The 21669-nt window shown below is 47.4% G+C and overlaps 1 protein-coding gene across 2 annotated transcripts; it reads left to right on the forward strand.

Annotated features, from left to right (window-relative positions):
* Nucleotides 1-1302: 1302 nt before the first annotated feature.
* Nucleotides 1303-20875, forward strand: TSPAN33 (tetraspanin 33). Of its 2 annotated transcripts, none has more exons than XM_070423871.1 (8): nucleotides 1303-1609; nucleotides 14894-14951; nucleotides 15602-15729; nucleotides 16018-16092; nucleotides 17350-17445; nucleotides 18890-19018; nucleotides 19420-19581; nucleotides 19791-20875. In XM_070423871.1, exons 1-8 carry the CDS (start codon nucleotides 1508-1510, stop codon nucleotides 19890-19892), a joined length of 852 nt encoding a protein of 283 aa, XP_070279972.1. In that variant the 5' UTR covers nucleotides 1303-1507; the 3' UTR covers nucleotides 19893-20875. The 2 variants fall into 2 exon arrangements, with proteins under 2 accessions (XP_070279972.1, XP_070279973.1); XM_070423872.1 differs by having other exon boundaries at nucleotides 15605-15729.
* The last annotated feature ends 794 nt before the right edge of the window (nucleotides 20876-21669 follow it).

Genomic DNA, 21669 nt, shown 5'->3' on the forward strand with positions numbered 1-21669 from the left:
GACTTGTATGCATTATCTCACCTAATCCCCACATCATTGTTAGGCCAGGACTCTCCCCGTTAAACGTTAAAGAAACTGAGGCGCAGGGAGATTAAGTAGCTTGCCCAGGACATGCAGCTGATGAGGGTGGAATCAGGTTCCCCCCTCACACTCATTGTCTTAGTCCATTCGGGCTGCCATACAAAAATACCATAAATTGGATGGCTTATAAAAAACAGAAATTTATTTCTCACAGTTCTTGAGGCTAAGTCCAAGATCAAGGCACCCATAGATTCAGTGTCGGATGAAAATCTACTTCCTGCTTCATAAACAGCTATCTTTTCGCTCTGTCCTCACATGAGAAAAAGAGCAAGGCTGCTCTCTGGGGCCTCTTTTATAAAGGCATTCATCCCATTCATGAGGGCTTCATTCTCAGGACCTAAGCACTTCCCAAAGTCCCCATCTCCAAATGCCATCACCTTGGAGGTTAGGATTTCAACATATGAAAGGGGGGAGGAGGGGGATAGGACTCAAACATTCAGTCCACAGCATTCATGTTTGTTACTTATGGTAGCCAGCACAGAGTCCACCACCTACACTGCACTCAGCGTGAGTCAGATCAACGTGTTAAAAATGGTGCCTGTGTGTACACCCAGACTCTAAGGGAGGAGGGAGTGGGGATTGAAACAGTAATGAATTTGGAAGGCAGAATCGTTGGTGATGTTATCAAATGTCCACTATTGGCTTATAGAGCCTTAGAAACAAGCATTTAAAATGTATAGTTACTAAGCAGGATGGCAGCTACTCTTGAATATTCTCCAATTGTCATTTATAGGTTAGTTTTGTCTCCCCGATTTTATTGCCATACCCCCCTGGATTAGCTCTCTGCTCTCTTGTATTCCCACAGCCTTCGGTGCATTGCTCAACTCAGGGTCCCCGTACTTGTTGATTTTAATGTTTGTGTGTTTGTGTGTGTGCACGGCAACGGGATGGAGGACGCGGGTGTGTGATGGAGGGTGCACTCCTCCCATCCCTTTCCCCTTGAGCAGCTGCAGCCTGGATGCCTTCTCTCTCGGGGGAGGACGCAGAACCGCTGACCCTTTAGCAAGTTGTCCCTCACAGAACAGGTGTCTCCCCCTCCTCTCGGAGGAGAGGGATGGCAGGACCCTCGGTGACATAAGCGACCCACCAATGAGAAGTCCGGCTTTGGCAGCCGCACCAATGGGCGGCCGGGGGCGGGTCCGGTTTCCTGGGAGCCCAGCGGGCGGGACTGGTCCTCGGGCCGCCGCGGAGTCTCCGGCGCTCAAGCTGCCCGCGGCTGCTGCCGCGACTCCCGGCGGCTCCGGTGGTGGCGCCGTTCGCCTGCCCGCGCTTCTCCCGGACGCAGGGCTCGGCACCTCCCGCCGCGGCGCCGCTCCCCGCGGCTCGGGCTCCGGCGGCGGCGCGGCTCATGCCCCCAGGCTCCGAGCGCGCAGGTGGGCCGGCCGCCGCGGGGAGATAGGCCCCCGGGGGCGGCGGCGGGGGGACCATGGCCCGCAGACCCGGGGCGCCGGCCGCCTACGGGGAGGACTTCTCCTTCGTCAGCCCGCTGGTGAAATACCTGCTCTTCTTCTTCAATATGCTCTTCTGGGTGAGTCTTAGGGGTCGCGGGGGCACCGGGGCTGCAGAACACCCCTGGAGGGTGGAGTGCGCCGCCCGCGGCCGGGCAGGGGGCGTCCTGGGATCCCCGGTTCTAGGGAGCGTGGTGAGCGGCACTGCCTAGTTTTCTAGGCTGATGGCACTTTGGGGTAATTTATCCTGGGGAGGGACACCCCAGGGTCGCTGTGTCTGGAGGGGGCGTCGGGTGGAGGGGATGTAAGGGATTCAGTCAAGACTTCTGGGCGTTCTCTGGGCATCGGAGGAGGGTCTGTGCCAGGCCAAAGAGGTGGGTGAGCGCGGGAGGAGCGGGTTTTCCTGTGGGACCAAAGCAGACCCACTGGTACATTCATGACGGGGGGACTTTCAGGCCTGGGGGCTGGGAGGCCCTGCTGGCAAAGAAAAAAGAGAAAGAGGGAAACCCCAGACCTTCCTTCCCCTGACCTCGGAGAGCATGGGTTCAGGGGCTCTGATCTCTCCCTTCTGCAGGCCTCTGGTGCCCCCTGTCCTCAGAGGCTGAGAAGGGACGGGCATGGCCTCCAGGGGTGGCGTCTTTCCCGGCACTGTCCCAAACTTTGCCCCCTTTCCCAGGACCGGAAGCCATTCCCTGGGGTCTGCCGGTCTTCAGCGTCTTTAAATAGGACTCGATGTTGGGCTGGAAGGCCAGGGGTATTTTCAGACTCCTCTGCTTGGGGGTGGGAGAGTGGCAAAAACGTTGGACTGGGGTTGCCTGGCTTCTCATCCCCACTCTGCCATGAATTGTTGACTACGCTGGGCAGTATGTTCACCCCTGCAGGCCTTAGTCTCCTCCTCCATAAAATCAAACCCGGTTTGATCAAGGATGGCAGGAACACTGCTGGAACGGAGAATCCCGCTGGACCAGATCATGAAATGCTCGTTCAGTCCTGTTTCGTGTCTAGAGCGTCCCTGGGCCCCTCTGGATCCGAGAGTGTAGGGAGCTTCACCCCCACCCCCCTTTCTTCTTCCAGCTCCAACTACACGGGAGCTGCCGCTCTAGGTACCCATTATGCTTGCCCCTCTCTCTGCCTGAGACCTAAATTTCAGACTTGCAGGAGGGAGTAATTATGAATCTAAAATATGTTTCTGGGGAGAGAGAGAGCAGACCAGGCATCTAAGCCAGTTGTTGTAAAGGTTTCACAAGGGCTGTGGTGTGAAGAACAGACACGGAGTACCTAAGTGCGAGCCCGTTGGGACAAATGAGAGAAATCCTGGAGAGAGGTGCTGACAGCTCACACACAGCCATTGTCCTGGGGAAAATGAAGTTTGAGCTCTTAAGAAATTCTCAGTTTTAGAACTGGGGGGAAAATTTAAAAGACAGCATGCCCCGCACCCGCATTTTATATATGAGAAAGCTAAAGCACATTGTTTTTATCCAGGGTCCAACAGCTAGTTAGGAAGTAGGCTTGATCTGGCAACTTTTCTGCTCAACCACAGTGCCTCTAGGGGAAGTTCTTGGCCCAGATGGTTGCTACTGTAACTAGAGTGTTAGCAGTGTTAGTCGTTAACCAGACAACCCAAGTTCCCCTGGTCTAGGTTCTGCTTCAACTGCAGATTAGAAGAGAACGGGAGAACATCTCACCACCCCTCTGCCAGGGCTTGGGGATGTCCTAAAGGGAACTCCCCGCCTAAGGGCAAGTCCCAAAGAACCCTCCTACGTTGTCACTGAGTGTTGCCAGGCCAATGGCGTGCTGTCCTCAAGGAGGACATACTATATCCTCAGTGCTAGCACTAACATCCCGGGACCTCAGAACCTCAGGCTGACTTCCCCTGTCAGCCAAGACTGCATCTCCTTCGGAGCCCTTGGCACCACACCCTTATCTGTGCTCCCCAGAGGCAACAACAGCTGGGTGCATCTGTTGCCCTTGTGTTCATGGTCATTTTCTTGGACTTCCCCACTCCATTCCACCCCCTTTTACCAGACAGATGACTTGGGGAGGCGGCAGTCAGGGAGAGGGCTTGGCCCCACAGACCCATTTACCTTGGTAAAAATGCTTCATCCGAGGTCGGAGGACCGGGCTAACCAAGCTGACGCAACCCCAAGTTAGAGAAGAGCCCCTTCTTGGTTCTGCTTTAGACTCACCAAAGTCAAAGGCTCTGGAAATAGCACAGCGAAGGATGAGTTTCTTTCTGGCACCAACTTACTGTGTGACCCGAAGCCAGTATATCTGTCTCTCTGTCAATCTTTGTACTCTAAAAGGGAACATTTTTCTGCTTCTGTGAACTATTTAAAGATGAATGCATCACTTGGGGGACTGTTTTAGTTCTTCAAGATTTGGGGCTGGATCTAAGGATACATCTCTCCTGTGTCCTGGTATCCCTGGGACATTGACCTTCCCAGGGACAGCACTTTTGGGGCATTCCTGAGTATCAGTTCGCCCCCAGGCCCAGAGCTGCAGAGTTTCATTCCACACAAGTGCAGCTGGGGATGAGGCGCTGCTTCTGCAGATCAGGGTCATCTTTCTTCCCATCCCCCCTCCAGGGACTGGTTACTGGGTTTTCTTCGTTGCAGACTTTCATAATCCTAATCAAATTCCCTTCTTCTGTCCAGGAGGCACCCATGGTTGGGACTGTCCACCCACTCTGTTTCCAGGCAGAGTGTTCTGGATAGAGTATGGATGATGTTTGTGTCTCTGCCTGGAATACACTGGGAAGGTAGCCAGCGTCGTCTGTGCTCATACTCAGTGATGCAGTGACGGCAGCGGTTACCTCTGCTGCTGCTCTAGGAGCCCTGACCCTGGGGGGCTTTGGAGCCTGACTCGGAAAGCTCCTCTGGGACCAGGACCAATTGCTCCTCTTTCCATTTTAAACCTCACTTTCCCTTTTGCCTGGGAGTTCTGATTTTCTCCCCAGAATCCATGGGATCTCATGGCTTGGAGTAGTTGTCCCAAGATACCAAAAGTTGTATTTAAATCTTTCAGTCAAAAAAATAGTTACCCATGCCCTAGCTGGTTTGGCTCAGCGGATAGAGCGTCGGCCTGTGAACTGAAAGGTCCCAGGTTCAATTCCGGTCAGGGGCACATGCCTGGGTTGTGGGCTCGATCCCTAGTGGGGAACTTGCGGGAGGCAGCCGATCCATGATTCTCTCTCATCATGGATGTTTCTATCTCTCCCTCTTCCTTCCTCTCTGAAATCAATAAAAATATATTTAAAAAAATAGTTACTTTGCCCTGGCCAGTGTTTCTCAGTGGTTAGAGTGTAAGCCCACGCACCAAAGAGTTGCGGGTTTGATTCCTGGTCAAGGGCATGTACCTGGGTTGCAGGTTCGATCCCTGGGACCGGTCAGGATGTGTGTAGGAGGCAACCAATTGATCTCTCTCCCCCACCCCCCTTTTTCCCTTCCACTCTCTCTAAAAATCAATGAAAAAATATACTCGGGTGAAGATTAACAACAACAACAACAAAAAGGAACAGCTGCCTGTCCTCACCAATCCAGGGACAGCCCTGTGCAGAGGGAAGACAGGGGTGGTACATGCCTTATCAGCCTTGGGCATACGTTGGCGGGAACATTATCAGCACTGCCCACAGCAGCCACCTTCTTCCTTGTTGGCCCTTTTCCCATTTGGGGCAACAGTTGGGGTGGCTTCTGAGTCAGGCAGAATCCAGAAGCTCAGACCTCCAGCCCGTGCCTCAGCCCAGACTTCCTTGGTGTCCATGCCTCAGGGCTCCCACGGCACCTTATACATACTTTGATTGTCAGGCCCCTTATCTATGCTGCAATTAGGCGTTTATTTATGTCTAGACTTCAGGCTCCTGAGGGTAGATTAACTTCTGTATTCCCAGTGCCCAGCTGTGTTTGGCAAAGAGTGGGTATTTATTGAATGTTTACTGCATGGCAAATGAGCAGACCCTACAGGGTGGACATGTCCTTCCTTCCTCTCATGGACATTAGTCTGTCAATATGCTTCACAACCTTAAGTCCTTGAGCATTCCTGCTAGGGGTTATCCAACTGCGTTCTCCTTTGCAGGGGGTCCTGTGGCCTTCTCAAGCCTGGTCTGAAAAAATGACAGCCATCCTCTCCCTCAGGGCCAGGTATAATTACAATCTGTAGCAGCCGGACTTTTTTTACTTCCAATACAGCACACCTGGACCCCCATTCAGGTCCTCCCTAGGCTGCTTAAGGCCTCTGGTGAAGTATTTTCTTCGAGGAATTCACTTTCTTGTCCAGGGCCACAGTATTGGAGTCTCCAGGGCACTCAGAATGCCCCACACATCTGCAGCACCATCTGTAATAATCTGACTCAGAAGCCACGAGGAAGTGACCAGGCATCACGCCTGGCAAAAAACCCTCCTGAATGGCAGGAGTCCCTTCCCGCCACCAATACGCGCACACACACACACCTAAATACACTAGGAAGTAGAGCCCATCTCCCTCCCTTCCCCATAGATTTAGCAGGCTGCAATAAGTGAAGTAGTCACATTCTTTTTATTTTTTTAAAAAGCAAAAAATAAAATAATAAAACCTCATAGACACAGACAACAGTATGGTGATTACCAGAGGGAAAGGGGGGTGGGAGGAGGTATAAGAGGGTAAAGGAGGGATAAATGGTGATGGAAGGAGACTTGACTTTGGGTGGTAAGCACACAAGACAATGTACATATGCTGTATTATAGAATTATATACCTGAAACCTATATAATTTTATTAACCAGTGTCACCCCAATATTTTTTTTAAAACCACCCAAAAAGAAGACAAGAACCACACTCTTTGCTGTCAAGTCACATGCATACCTTCTTAACTACCCTAATAGCTCTCTTTGCCTTCTACCAAGTAGAAAATCATAAACTTCGAGCAGTCTTTGAAAAAAAAAAACATATAGCACTTCTCAGGGTCTCAATAGCAGGCCATGCATCAGGCTGGTCACTCCAGGGCCACGAGTTTGAGTATCTAGACTACTGTGAGCCCTTGTGGGCTTCCCTTATGCACTTGCAAACTTGAGAAACCAAAACCAGCCATGGCCTAAGTAAGCTAAAGGGTTGGCCCTAGACATTGGAGAGGAAAGAGCCCCAATTCAGAAAGCCAAAAGCCATTTTCACACAGAGACTTGCCACCCCAGAAACCCAGAAACGACAGTGCTGGGTTGGCCACAGAAGGACCAGTGTGTGCAGATCCTGGGCCCGGCTTTAGCTCTAGCAGGCTGTAATTTCCTTGATGTCACCCAAAATAAGAACAGAAAGGACCAAGAAACCGGAGTGCAGACCCTTCCCTCCCAACATCCCTGTGGGGAGGGACAGGATTTTGATTCCTACAAAGGGAATCATTCTTTTTTTTTTTTTTTAATTTTTTTTTTCAGTAGTCCTCAAGCTTTAATTTCTTTTCTTTTTTTTATAATTTTTATTTCTTAAAGTATTACAAAGAGTATTACATATGTCTCCTTTTTCAAAGGGAATCATTCTAATATCAGCTGTCCTCCACCATCACCTTCAAAAGAAGAGGGGAAGACATTTCAAGGAGGAGGAGAGGACCCTGAGACAGATCCACCCACTTCACACAGACCAGACTTCAGAATGTGGAAGACAGGGCTTTCTCTCGGGGACTAATGGGCGCTGGGTGGTGATGCTGTGTCTTCTCCTTTTGGGGCACTGTTCCAGGGACTTCCCTGCTGGCACCATCACTTCCCGGTGCTATCTTCCTTCCCCTTGCCTGAGCCCTACCCAGTTTGGAGATTACCAGCTGCTCCCCCAGAAGAACTGTAGGCAGCTTCTTCCCACCTTATATGTCCCAAGGCGATTGCACTGGTCCTGAGGTTGCTGTGAGGCAGAGAGAGGAAGGCAGCCATAAGGACCTAGGCTCCAGACCACCTCAGCCACTCACTAACTGAGTGAACCAGGGAAAGTTACTTGAATTCTCCCAACATCAGTTCTATGAAATGGAGATACTACCACCCTCTTGGGGTTGCGGTCAAAATGCAATGAAATAGTGATATAAAGTGTTTACACCAATGTTTGGTCCATTAATTACTATTGTGTTAAAAATAGCTCCTAGAGCCCGGCCGGCCGGTGTGGTTCAGTGGTTGAGTGTCGAGCTATGAACCAAGAGGTCTTGAATCAATTCCCTGTCAGGGCACATACCCAGGTTGCAGGCTTGATCCCCAGTGCAGGGTGTGTACTAGTAGAAGGCAGCTGATCAATGATTGATGTTTCCATCTCTCTCTCCCTCTCCCTTCCTCTCTGAAGTCAATTTTTAAAGAAACAGCTCCTAGAAGTCACCTGTTGAGGGTGAACTTGAAGAGCTAGGATGTGTGCTTCTCCGACAAGTAGATGGAGATTGAGCCTGACTTCCTTCAGTCTTGAACTCCCTGCTATTAGCCAGAGGGAGGTGATAATTAATGATGTCTTAATATGTTACTAGAGGCCCGATGCACGAAATTCGTGTAAGAGTAGGCATTTGCAGCTGCAGCGACTGCGTGGATCCCTCCCCTGCAGCCACAGCAGCTGCCTAGATCCCGCGGCTGCAGCCCCGGCTTCTCCTCTAGAAGGTCATCCGGTCTAATTAGCATATTATGCTTTTATTATTATAGTAGTTTACAGAGAAGTTATACATATATAACTTCTGTTATCTCTGAGGACTTTTTATAGGTTCATGCTTTAAGGCTTGACACACCACTTTAGTCTTAAGATGGAAATGGACTCCAAGAGCTAATCTGTGTGTGATTTTGGCATTTGAGCACGAGAGCCAGAACTATTGTTCAGGGCCTTAACTTGAGGCCCCTATAACCCTTCCTCTCCCAGCACTGATGGCCCTGAAGTAGTGTCCTGGGGGCTGGAATAAGATTGTTTCTCACAAACATCAAATTGTGGCCATCTTTTCCCAATTTGTTGGGGAAGGGGTGAGGGAGGCAAGATAATGGAGATAATTTTTTTTTCTACCATGAACATTAGTACCTGTGGCTGCTTATCTAACAGCTAGTACTAGCCAATGGCAAAGGAAAGAAGACAAATGGCAACCAAATATTATAGAAAATAATTTAGAGTAGTGCCTATATTACTATATTATGAGTTGCAGAGACATGTTTAACAACTACATCATCTCTTAGTAGATCATTCCTTATTTCCATGATAGAAGTTATGTTGTGCTTCCTCACGTGGCACACTAAGAAGTAAACATTATTCCCATCATATTCTTGTAAAAATATGTCATCTGATTCGAATTATGAGGAAACAATCAGATAAATCCAAATTGAGGGACATTCTGCCAAATAATAGGCCTGCACTTATAAAAAATGTCATTGTCGCCCTAGCTGGTTTGGCTCAGTGGATAGAGCATCGGCCCATGGACTGAAGGGTCCCAGGTTCGATTCTGATCAAGGGCATGTACCTTGGTTGCAGGTTCAATCCCTGGCTCCAGGTCAGGGTGGGTGCAGGAGGCAACCAATCGATGTGTTCTCTCACATCAATGTTTCTCTCTGTCTTTCCCTCTCTCTTCCACTCTCCCTAAAAATCAATGGAAAAATATATCCTCGGGTGAGAATTAACAGCAACAACAAAAAAAGGCAGAACAAGGGTTAGCAATGATGTAGAGACTCTAGAACCCTCATACATTGCTGGTGGGCCTGTGAAATGGTACAGCCACTGTCGAAAAACAGTTTGGCAATTTTTCAAAAAATTAAACATAGAATTACCATATGACCTGGCAATTCCATTCCTATGACCTGGCAGTTCCACCCCTTGGTGTGTACCCAAAAGAATTGAAAACAGGTATTCAAACGAAAAATTTGTACACAGATATCCATAGCAACACTATCCACAGTAGCTAAGAGGTGGGAAAAAACCCAAGTGTCCATCAATGGGTGAATGGATAAACAAATTGTGTTATATCTATACAGTGGAATATTATTAGGACATAAAAAGCATGAAGTACTGATACATGCTGTAACATGGATGAACCTTGAAAACATTAGGCTACGCGAAAGAAAGCAGACAGAAAGAGCCACATATTGTATGATTCCACTTATAGGAAATGTGTAAAACAGGCAAAACCATAGACACAGAAAGCCAGTTGGTGGTTGCCAGGAGTTGGAAGAGTGGAGGGAATGGTGAGTGACTGTTTAATGGGTACAGGGTTTCTATTTGGGCTGATGAAAAAGTCCTGGAACCTGATAGTGGTGAACAGAAATGTGAATGTACGTAAGGCCACTGAACTGTACACTTTAAAATGGTTAATTTTTGTGGTATATGTATTTTACCACAACTTTAAAAAGAGTCAGTATCTTTAAAACAAAGTAGAGGAAAAAAGTTGCAAAACTGTTCCAGGGTAAAGGGGACTTGATCACTAAATGCACGATCCTTGATTGGCTCCTGGATCTGAAAAAAGAAGAAAATAGTTAAAAGGACATTATCAGGATAAATGGGAAACGTTAATAGGGACTGTAAATTAGATAACAGTAATAGCATATTAACACTCAAGAAAAAATTTAACATCTCAAAATTGCACAGGCTAAACCAACAGAGCACTGTGGCTTCCCAGCGCGCTGTCACCTCAACAGTGTTAAGACCCGCTGCTTTACACTTTGGTGATTGCATGCAAGAGAATCCAGTTTAAGAAAATCTGATATAAAAAATGAGGATTTACAAAACTAATAAATGGGCAGTGGCTATTTTTAAAATGTATTTTATTTTTTTTATAAGTTTTAGTTTAGGAAAATTGAGAAGGTAGTACAGAGAGTTCCCATATATCCCACATCCAGTTTTTCTTGTTATCAACATCTTACATGAGTATGATATATTCGTTAGAATTAGTGGCATTATCGTTATTGTTAAGGTCCATACTTTATTCAGATTTCCTTAGTTTTTACTTAATGCCATCTAGGATAAAACCAATTTCATTTAGTTGTCACGTCTCCTTAGGTTTTTCCTGGCTGTTACAGTTTTTCAGATTTTCCTTGGTTTTGATGACTTTGACAGTTCTGAGGAATACTGGTTAGATATTTTGTAGGATTTGCAGCAATATCCCTCTATTGCAGTGGTTCTCAACCTTCTGGTCCCTTAAATACAGTTCCTCATGTTGTGACCCAACCATAAAATTGTTTTCGTTGCTACTTCATAACTGTAATGTTGTTACTGTTATGAATCATAATGTAAATATCTGATATGCAGGATGGTCTTAGGTGACCTCTGTGAAAGGGTCGTTCGACCGCCAAAGGGGTCATGACCCACAGGTTGAGAACTGCTGCTCTATTGGAACTTGCCTGATGTCTTTCTCTGATTATGTTGGAGTTACGGGGGTTAGGGGAGGTAGACCACAGAGGGGCAGTGCCATTTCCATCACAGCATATCAGACACCAGTGATTTTTCTCTGTTGATGTTGACCTTGATCATTTGGCAGAGGTATGTTTGTCAGTTTCTCCACTGTAAAGTTAGCCTCCCCCCCCCCCCCCCCCCCCCGCCCCGTTTCCACACTGCACTCTTTGGAAGGAAGTTACTATGTGCAGCCCACACTAAGGAGTAGGGAGTTACACTCCGCCTCCTCGAGAGAACAGTATCTACATAAATTATTTGGAATTCTCCTGCATGGGAGGTTTGTCTTTTCTCCCCCATTTATTTATTTATTAAGTCATTTATATCAGTATGAACTCATGGGCATTTATTTTATATTTGAGGTAGTAATTCCATACTTCTTTATTTTGATGTTCCTCTGTCATACCCACATCAATGTGTGGTTTTGTTTTTTGCTTGTTTTTGAGCATTTCCTTATTTTCTGGTGTTAGAAGAAACTCCAGGCTTATCGTGTATATTTCCTGCCCCAGTTCTAGAATCAGCCACTTTCCGAGGAGCCCCGGGGATGGCTATTTTCATTTTTAGTTGATTACTCACCCCAAATATGGATAAAGGTACTGGTGCATGCAAATTAGTTTACATAATTTGATCGACAACTCTTCAGGAACATGCCTTTTGCTGGACTCAGCTATTTTAAAAACTATGTCTGGTTTTTTAAAGTTTCCAGCGAGGTTTTATCCTAGCCAGAATATGAAAAGATGTTCTAAGATGAGAAGTGTCTTTATCTCCATCCTTATCATGAAAGGAGGTCATTGGTGATACTGCGGGGTGTTATAAGGGTTTTGTGGCAAAGACTGATATGGTGGAAAGAACCAAACTGAGATCGGAAATTGGATTTAGTCCAGATGTTACCACTGCACCTATGTGCACTTGGTCAAGTATCACTTTGCTCTTTCTGCCTCATCTATAAAAAGAGATGAGTGGCAGAGCTCATTTCTAAGGTTCCATTCAGTTTTTAAATGCTCTGCTATTAACAATAACAGCACTATTTGGGAATGGCAGGAACTTTAAAGACTTCAAGGTGAGAGATGTGAGCAGGAATAGAAGTGTGAAAGGGCAACTTGTGACTCCAGGAGAAAGAGGCAGATCAATGACCGAAATGCAGAATTTTAGAGTTAGCTAGTGAGCACCAGCATAAGTCGTATCATTCATAATCATATGAAATATTAATGATAATATTAAAGTCTTAATCTTGATTGTAATATAGCCTGCGGCTGCTGCTCTAGATCCCTGGCAGGGTGCGTTTTAGGCTGTGGTTCTCAGACTCGGCCACACATTGGAATCACCTGGAATACAATCAGAACTACTGTTGCCCAAGTTCCAGTGCCAGAGATTCAGATATACTTGTTTTGGGGTATAGCCTAGGCATCAGGAATTTTAAAGTTCTCCTTCCCCCACCCCATTCTAATGGTGGCCAAGGTTGAGAAGCACTGCTTCAGGCTATAGATCAGTGGTTCTCAATCTTCCTAATGCCACGACCGTTTAATACAGTTCCTCATGTTGTGGTGACCCCCAACCATAAAATTATTTTCGTTGCTACTTCATAACTGTAATTTTGCTACTGTTATGAATCGTAATGTAAATATCTGATACGCAGGATGTATTTTCATTGTTCGAGACCCACAGGTTGAGAACCGCTGCTATAGAGGCTCTTGCCCCTCTCCCAGATAACACATGCATCTCCTTAAGGGTAAGGACCACATCTTACTCGTCTTTGCAGTCTTCAGAGTACCTTGTGCATAACATCTGATGAATTGGATTTGGAGAGTGTATTCGTTTTCCTATTGCCGCTGTAAAAAATTACCACAAACTTACAACACAAATTAATCTTCTTACAGTCTGGAGCTCAGAAGTCCAAAGAAGCTCTCACTGGCCTAAAATCAAGGTGCTGGCAGGGATGTGTGTTTTTTCTGGAGGCTCTACAGGAGAATCCATTTGCTTGGGTCGTGGCACCCCATCACTCCAACCTCTGTTTCCATTGTCACACATATCTCCTTTGACACTGACCCTCTTGCCTCCCTCTTTAGGTCCCTTTTGGTAATATTGGGCCCAACTGGATATCTCCCCATCTCAAGAGCCTTAACTGAATCACATTTGTAAAGCCCCTCTTGTCACATAAGGTAACATGCACAGGTTCTGGGAATTAGTACAGGACATCTTTGGGGGGACACTATTCTATCTACCACAAATAGAGACAGAACAACTGCTATAGCTACAGGCCCATGCCTGGAATTAAGCCACCCTGTGATACATGGCGGCTCTTTACTTTCCCTTTCTTGTTTCAGCTGTGTTAGGATTTAATTAGAGATCATCTTTGTGGAAAGTTGTACACTCTTGTGAAGATTTAACATGTGAGAAAACAGTGAGGCACCTGAAAGCAACAGAAATAAAGAGCAGATACGTATTTTTAAACGATCCAGTAAAGTGATATTCAGAAGTGTAATTGCCTGTGGTGTTTTAAAGAGCAGGCAGAGATGCTCCTTCGCTCTGGCAAAGGGCTGTGCCTCTGGGCCTGGGGGGATGACTGCATCTCTGTGGTGTGGTTTTCTTGCCGCCCACTCACCCTATTGCTCCCTGAGCCTGGTTGTGCTTAGGACAAGAAGCCAGTTGGCACCTCGAGCCCCACCCTCCACTCTACAAGCCACTCCCTGGACAAAGTGTGTGAGGGCCAGATGATAGCATATCTGGCCCGAAGTCAGAGACAGTGTCAAACGGTTGAGGGGTAAGGAGAGGGGGCTGTATATCTAGGCAGAGAAGGGTCCTAGAAGACATGGTTTTGGATAAGAGTCTCCCATTTACTGCTGAGTACACCAGATGGCAGAGGCCCCTGAGGAAAAAATGTCTTTCTATGGAGGGATTAGTCTGACCCTGTTACCTGCTATGGGGGTCCAATTCTCTTCTCCCATGAAAGCCCCAAGACGGCTCTTTCCAGCTGGTCTCTGTCTTGCAGGACAGTGGAGTCTAGCCAGCCATATCCCCCGCTGAGTTGGTCAAGACCCTGTTCTGAGATCTCTCTCCAGCCAGAGCGTGGCCCCAGCTATTGCCATGGTGACAGCCAGCTGCTGCTTAGCACCACCAGCCTGGGGACAAAGAAAAGGCGGCCTAGGGATGTGCAAACTGGGCAGCCCTGGATGCCTGGAGGCCTTGGGGGGTGGCAGAAAGACCCCTTTGAGGACCCCTGGTAGTCTCTGATGGGCAGTCAGGAAGTTTGAAAGGCCTCCATCCTCCATTCCTCCACACTGTAATCGGGGTTTATAAAGATAAAGGTTCCTTTGCCAAGGGAGTTCTGCTGTTCTTACACCCACACATTCATGCATGCATTCTTTCACTTTGGTATGCACTGTAATTCTTGAATTTGACATCATATTGACCTTCAAGAGAGTTGGAGACCTGGGAGTATGCATCTGTTTGTCCTGTTTTGACTTTAAGACCTGCCCTTAGATGTAGCTGCGTTAGAATCCAGAACTTCATGGCGCTTCTGTGTGACCCAGGGCAACTTAGTTAACTCAGTAATGACAGATCGTTTATTGTCAGGCATTGTGGTGCATACTTCCCATACATTATCTTATTTAATTTTCATCTACTTTTAAAAAAAAATGTAGTTGTTTTTAATTCCCATTTTTAGATACAGAAACTGAGGCTCACGATTTGTCCAGCATGGACCCAGGTCTGAGTCATTCTGAAGCCCAAGTTCTTAGCCATTGTTCTTAACCTTGTAAGCTGTGATTTCCTCATCTGTAAATGGGGCTAACAGCTGCCTCCCAAGATGACGGTGTTGTGAGGATGGAATGGGATAATCTTGGTAGAAGCTTTTCATGGCGATAAAGCGCTGACAGATGCGATCAGCTGTATCCCTGGGGAGGAGAAGGCTGCTTATCTCGGTGTCCTGGGAAAGTCCTCCCACTCTCCTTTAAGGTTACCCATTGGTGGTCAGGCCTCTGGTTTCCAAAATCTCAGGGTCCGGCTGGTCCCTTGTCTCCACAGGTGATTTCCATGGTGATGGTGGCCATAGGAGTCTATGCTCGGCTGATGAAGCACGCAGGTGAGCTATAGGTCCCCCTCTGTCTCCCTATGACTCTTGCCTGGCCTCTTCCTTCTCTGTCTCCTTCGGCCCTGTACCAGCCCTTCCCATATAAACTATGGGGCTAAATGGGGCAGCCACCCTCTAGCCAAATCTTGGCAGCTTGTTCTCACGTCAGTTCGCCTGGATTTCCCAGAGCTCCCATGAACCTTGCAAATATACCTGCCTTTTAGGCTTAGGAAATGTCTAGGACGGAAGGTAGGCCTCTGGGAACAAAGTAATCAGAGGCTTTAGCCCCTCCCTCACTCTGTCCTGGAGTAACTCAACCTCCATTCCTATTCCAATGCACAAAATCTCCAGGAAACGGTCAGCAAAGCTGGCAAGCCTAATGCCATTCTAATTCTTTTCTGCAGCGAAAGTGGTCCCTCCTTTCTTGAGCCAAGGAATGAAGGCTCTTACTTTCTTAGTTCCTCAACTCAAATGCCACAAACCCTGCTGGCCCTTTTTGTTCTCCTCTGAGAGGGGAGCACTGCCTCCCCGTAACCTTCACCCAACCACACTAGACATCCCCCCACTAGGGGAGGAGAACATTTGAGGGGGCACCTCCACCCATTCTGGGTGCCACCTGAGTCGGTACCAGGCTCAGACTGAGAAACAGCCCCTTCTCCCAGAAGCAGCCTTGGCCTGCCTGGCTGTGGACCCAGCCATCCTGCTGATCGTGGTGGGCATCCTCATGTTTCTGCTCACCTTCTGCGGCTGTATTGGATCCCTCCGGGAGAACATCTGCCTCCTGCAGACGGTGAGTGCTCAGTGGCCCCACTAGAAAGACCTTGGCCCCCTTCTCCCTGCGCCTCTCAGCCTCCCAATGCCATTCCTACAACCTTTCGATGTCCTCTGTCCCACCCTACCCCCGAGGTCGGTGCTGTCCACTCCTCACTGTAGAGTTCAGCCCAGGTGACCCCTTTACCGGGTGGGGGGTCATCTGGGAGAAGTAGCCTGTGGTCCCTCAGTACTTCCCCTGGCCCTGGAAGGAGCTGCTGCCCAACGTGGTAACAGACTGTCGCCTTTTCCTGCCCACTCCCCACAGTTCTCACTCTGCCTCACCATCGTGTTCCTGCTACAGCTGGCTGCTGGGGTCCTGGGCTTCGTCTTCTCAGACAAGGTAGTGTTGGGAGCCGAGGGCCTTCCCAGGTGTGAACCAGAAGAGGAAGGGAGCCGAGACCGGTTTGGCTCAGTGGATAGAGCGTCGGCCTGCAGACTGAAAGGTCCCGGGTTCGATTCCGGTCAAGGGCATGTGCCTTGGTTGCGGGCACATCCCCAGTGGGAGATGTGCAGGAGGCAGCTGGTCGATGTTTCTCTCTCATCGATGTTTCTAACTCTCTATCTCTCTCCCTTCCTCTCTGTAAAAAATCAATAAAATATATTTAAAAAAAAAAAAAAAAAAAAAAAAAAAAGAAGAGGAAGGGAAAGTTTCTGCCTGGGATTAGCCTGATTAATTAACCACAGCACCGAGAAGTATCAGCCTTTGAAAGTTTCTCCTTAGGGATGAATGAATAGCCTTTAAAGTCACCATATTTAAAGAGGACTTTAAGAGTGTGAGGTGTTCCCCTCTGACAATCTGAGAAGCTAACAGGGAAGTAAGTTCTATGAACACAAAGTCAAAATAATCTGCAAACTTTAACGGCAAATGATTGGACCACAGACAACATGAAAAGCTTTTTACTTCTTTGGAAAAAAAAAAAGTCTATTGGAATAAACAGTAGGAAGGAAGGAGGAAAGTAAACAAGATTTTGAACGGTGCTCACCATATCTGGACGTGATCTGTCATTCAGTGATAGTTCCTTTCATTAAGAACCAAAATTCCTTTCCCAAAGGGCAAATGATTGTAGAGGACAGTATAGGATTATGGATAGGACATTTTGGGAAAAGTAGTGGAGCAAGAAGGAAGAGATCATGGTAGAAACTATGAAGTTGAGAGCCACTGTATTCATTCAGAATGTCCTAGTCCTTCTGGCTTAGTAAACTCTTAAAATGAAAAATGTAGATGTGTTGAATCTAAAGAGATGTAGTTCTCTTATGTCCACTAGAGGTCAGTGCTTCAGCTCAGTAAGCCTTTTTCTACTAAAAAAAAAAGAAAGTTTGTCTGCTTTGCATCAATCAGCAAGTATTTTGTGGTAATAGTATTCAGAAGTAGATAAATATTTGATTATCATGAAATGTGGCTCTTTGAAGGTCCACGGGTACCTGAGGGCCCAGGGATGGATAGGCTTCAGAACTGGCTCTCTTCCATCACTAGGACTTGGTTCTGATGTCAAGGCTAACTTAAACAAAGATGACTGCTGTCTACTATTATTTCTGCAGGGAGGAGCAGGTTAGGGTTTAGTTCTGTGTTCTTATTCCCTACTTCTGTCTCTGGCAGGCACGAGGGAAAGTGAGTGAGATCATCAATAATGCCATTGTACACTACCGAGATGACTTGGACCTACAGAACCTCATTGATTTTGGCCAGAAGGAGGTATGGGCTAAGACGTGGGGGTGGGCAGCTAGTGGTCTGGGAAGCTGTGAGCAAAAGTGCCTCCCCAAGAGAGGCCTCGCCCTGCAGGCCTGTGGGCTTCTTCATTACCTGCCAGAGTAATGGATTCTGGGAAGGGGGTTGGAAAAAGAAATACATGCAGGGTGCTTTAAAAGTATTTTTAAGGGCATAGAACAGAATATATAGTAATCTACCACTTGTGTAAAATAAGAGGGAGGAAAGAACATGTATTCATATTTGCAAAAGGAATCTGAAAGGATATGTAAGAAACTATTATAAGTGGTTGCTTATGGGGGGGGATGAAGAACTTGGAAGATTTTTTAATATTAACTTTTATTCAGAAATTAAATTTTTAAGATTGTGATAAAATATACATAACATAAAATTTACAATTTTAACCATTTTTTAAGTGTACAGATCTGTGGCTGTAAGTACAGTCACATTATTGTACAACCATCATCACCATTTACCTCCAGAACTTTTTCATCTTCCCCAACTGAAATTCTGTATCCATTAAGCAATAACTCCTCATTTCCTCCTCCCCCAGTTTCTGACAACTACCATTCTACTTTTTGTTTCTATGAATTTGACAACTCTAGTACCTATTATAAGTGGAATCACACAGTATTTGTTCTTTTGTGACTGGCTTATTTCACTTAGCATAATGTCTTCAATATTCACCCATATTGTAGAATGTGTCCAAATTCCCTTCCTTTTTAAGGCTCAACAATATTCCATTGTATGTATATACCATACTTTGATAATCCATTCATCTTTTGATGCACACTTGAGTCAGTTCCAACTTTTGGCTATTATGAATAGTACTGCTATGAATCAAAAGCTGCATTTTAAATAAAAGTGCTTCTGAGACCAGTGTTGAGTTCCCCTTCCCCTGGCGTAATAGACACTGACCTAGTCCTACTTGCTTTCATGGAGTAATTATGGGCCCAGAATATTGCAGGTCCTCCTCTTGTGTTTTCTCTACATTAACACAAATGTTTACAACACTGAGCCTTTTATTTCAGTCAGTATTTTTGAACACCTCCGTTTGCCAGGCTCTGTGCTATTCAGGACTTCACAACCAGAAACTGCCCTCAAGAAACTCATAGTTTAAAGCAGTGGTTCTCAACCTTGGCTGCACATTAGAATCACCTGGGAATCTTTTTAAAATCCTGATTTCTGGGCCTCGTTCTCCGGAAATCCTGTTTCTTTGTTATGGGGTGGGGCCACAACAAGTTTAAAGTGTAAAACTTCTTCCCCTGAAGGCCATTGAGAAACTTGGGCTCATGTTTCAAGGTTGTGTTAAACACAACCTGCCCTTACAAGTGGAAACTTGCCATAGACTTTTGGCTGCTCTGAGAATTCTCCTGATCACCTCATTGTGAGTGTGGGTGATTCTTAACCTCTGTGATGGGCTTCGTTGCAGTTCAGCTGCTGTGGAGGGATTTCCTACAAGGACTGGTCCCAGAACATGTACTTCAACTGTTCAGAAGATAACCCCAGCCGTGAGCGTTGCTCTGTGCCTTACTCCTGTTGCTTGCCTACTCCCAGCCAGGTAAGCAGACTTCACACCTCATTTCCTCCCGGGCAGTGATCTGAGTTACTTTCTGATTAGGGCAGTCACAATTGGGAATCCCCATCCCCTGGTTTAACCAATCAATTTTGTTGGACAGCTGTCAGATGTTTTTCTTCACCCCAATCTGATGGCTTTGTTATCCTTTTACTCATGTAGCCCACATGGGAGTTCAGAAGGGGTGAGTCTCTGAAGCAAAGAGAACTGGACTCGGATCTCTCCAAGGAAGGGAAGCCTGCATTTAGCAACTTATAACCTAGCATCCTCCACATATATTCTCTAACAATTTAGGACTTTAAGAAGGGTGGGGAACCCATCAGCTGGGGTCTGAAAGAAAAGGTCATTGGAATGGGAGTCCCACTCGGCTTTTACTTTCTCACTAGGCAGTGATCAACACCATGTGTGGCCAAGGAATGCAGGCCCTTGAGTACTTGGAAGCTAGTAAAGTCATCTACACCAACGGCTGTATTGACAAATTGGTCAACTGGATACACAGCAACCTCTTCTTACTTGGTGGTGTGGCACTGGGCCTGGCCATCCCCCAGGTAACTTACCCTGCAAGACTTGTGGGTCCCACAATTCTGCAAAGACTCCTTTGTTTGGGGGAGGGCACCTGGGATCAGCTAGGGTGTCAGGCACTGACATTGCTGAGGAGCAGGGGATGAGATGGTGCTGACGGAACTGGGAAGATTGAGTCAGGGAAAACAAGGGCATTGCTCATTGCTGAGGGCCCAATCCTTCTTGCCTCTGCCAGCTGGTGGGAATCCTGCTGTCCCAGATCCTTGTGAATCAGATCAAAGATCAGATCAAGCTACAGCTCTACAACCAACAGCACCGGGCTGACCCATGGTACTGAGAGTCCATCGGCACCTCCTCACTATGGCAACAGGCAAGCCTCATCACCAACAGCAGTGGGTACAGCGCTCAGTGCTCAATGGAGATTTGGATTCCCCCCAGCAACAGCCCAGTGGGAAGAAGCAAACTCCAGACAGGCAGATGGCAGGTGCACAGGTGGCTCAAGTCTCGGGAAGATGCTCCTCCGCTCCCCTTTCTAGCCCTCAGCATTGTTAGAGAGTTATTTTGTATTGTTTCTAACCTAACCCATTTGGGTTTATGTTTTTTTAAGTTTTGTCTGGGCAGAGATGTTTGGGAACAGCAGTTGCACCGAGTCATGGGGTATAGCTGCTGCTTTTCATGGAGGCACTATAACTGACCGCTCTACTGAGGCTGCTACTGAGGTTGACGGACACACTCGGAATCCAACTGTTGCCAGCAAGACCTGGCTGAGGAGTGGACCCAGCAGCCCTGCCTGGAGTCCATTTGGCATGATACCGGCTCCAGAAGGGAAGGGAAGGGAGCAGGCAGTGAGCTTGGGGGTCAGCTGGGGACAGTTGTATGTGTTGGGTAGCAATGGAAGGCAATATGTTTACTAAATGCCTGCCCTGCCATCCTCCCAGGTAGTCAGAGTGAGGTACATCCTGTCCCTCCCTCATTTCCATGGAAACATGGCAGCCAGGACAACAGCAGCCAAATTCATCCCTCTCTCCGACACCCTTTGAAAAATGTTCGGGACCATGGTCTCTATATTCTGCAGCCAGCAAAGGTGGAACTGAGCCATTCCTTCTTTTTAATTCCTCCAGTGTGGCCCCCCCTCTCCAGCGAGTGGGGTTCTTTAAGCTTGGCAGTGTACTGAGGAGGGGAGGCAACCCCCGCTCTCTCGCCCCCTCCCCCCCCATTCCCCTGCACCAGAGCTCAGTATTTCTACAGTGTAAGAAGCAGGGATCTTGCTGGGGCAGGAGGAGCCAGAAATGGCAATAAAAGTTTGTTGACCTGGGCTAAGCTGAACTCCATGAATTTTCCATTCTGGCAACTAGAAGGGGAAGGGTAGCGGGCCCGGCGTGGGCCCTCCCTCCAGGAGGGGACTGGAGACTCCCCTACATACCGCTGTACCTCCTCGGTCCCATGTCCCTCTATCAGATGTGCCCCCTTCTCCCACAACCGCTTTGTCTAAATTAGGTCGAAAGATCCCAATTCTGATGTGGAAATGCGTTAATTGTATCCCCAAACCTAATGTTAATTTTCTTTTTTCCAAACTAAAAGTGAACTAAAATTTGCCACCCAAAACTTTTAGGGTAGGGGTAGGTAAAGATACGTGTGGATATCGAGATCTAGCGCTCTCCCCGGGTGAGACAGGAGCGAGGAGGGCAAAGGCCACCTCCTCACGCCCAGTCCTGGCCCTCCAGCCCCCTTCATCTTTATCTGAAAGAGCTGGTCACCAGAGCCCAGTGGTTCTCAACCTTCTGGCCCTTTAAATACAGTTCCTCATGTTGTGACCCAACCATAAAATTATTTTCGTTGCTACTTCATAACTGTAATGTTTCTACTGTTATGAATCGTCATGTAAATATCTGATATGCAGGATGGTCTTCGGCGACCCCTGTGAAAGGGTCGTTCGACCGCCACAGGGGTCGCGACCCACAGGTTGAGAACCGCTGCCACAGCCCATCTTGCTTAGGAGAAGACTCAGAAAAACATGTGAGCGGAGAGCGGGGCTTCCTCGGGCCCAGAGGAGCGTGCAAGGGCCGCGAGCGGGGAGGCCCGCGGGCGAGACGGAGGGCGGGGCCGGGGCGGGG

The sequence above is a fragment of the Myotis yumanensis genome, unplaced genomic scaffold (assembly GCF_028538775.1).
Source record: "Myotis yumanensis isolate MYYU_CA2020_CCGP unplaced genomic scaffold, mMyoYum1.0.hap1 SCAF_9, whole genome shotgun sequence".
In the NCBI taxonomy this organism is placed as follows: domain Eukaryota; kingdom Metazoa; phylum Chordata; class Mammalia; order Chiroptera; family Vespertilionidae; genus Myotis; species Myotis yumanensis.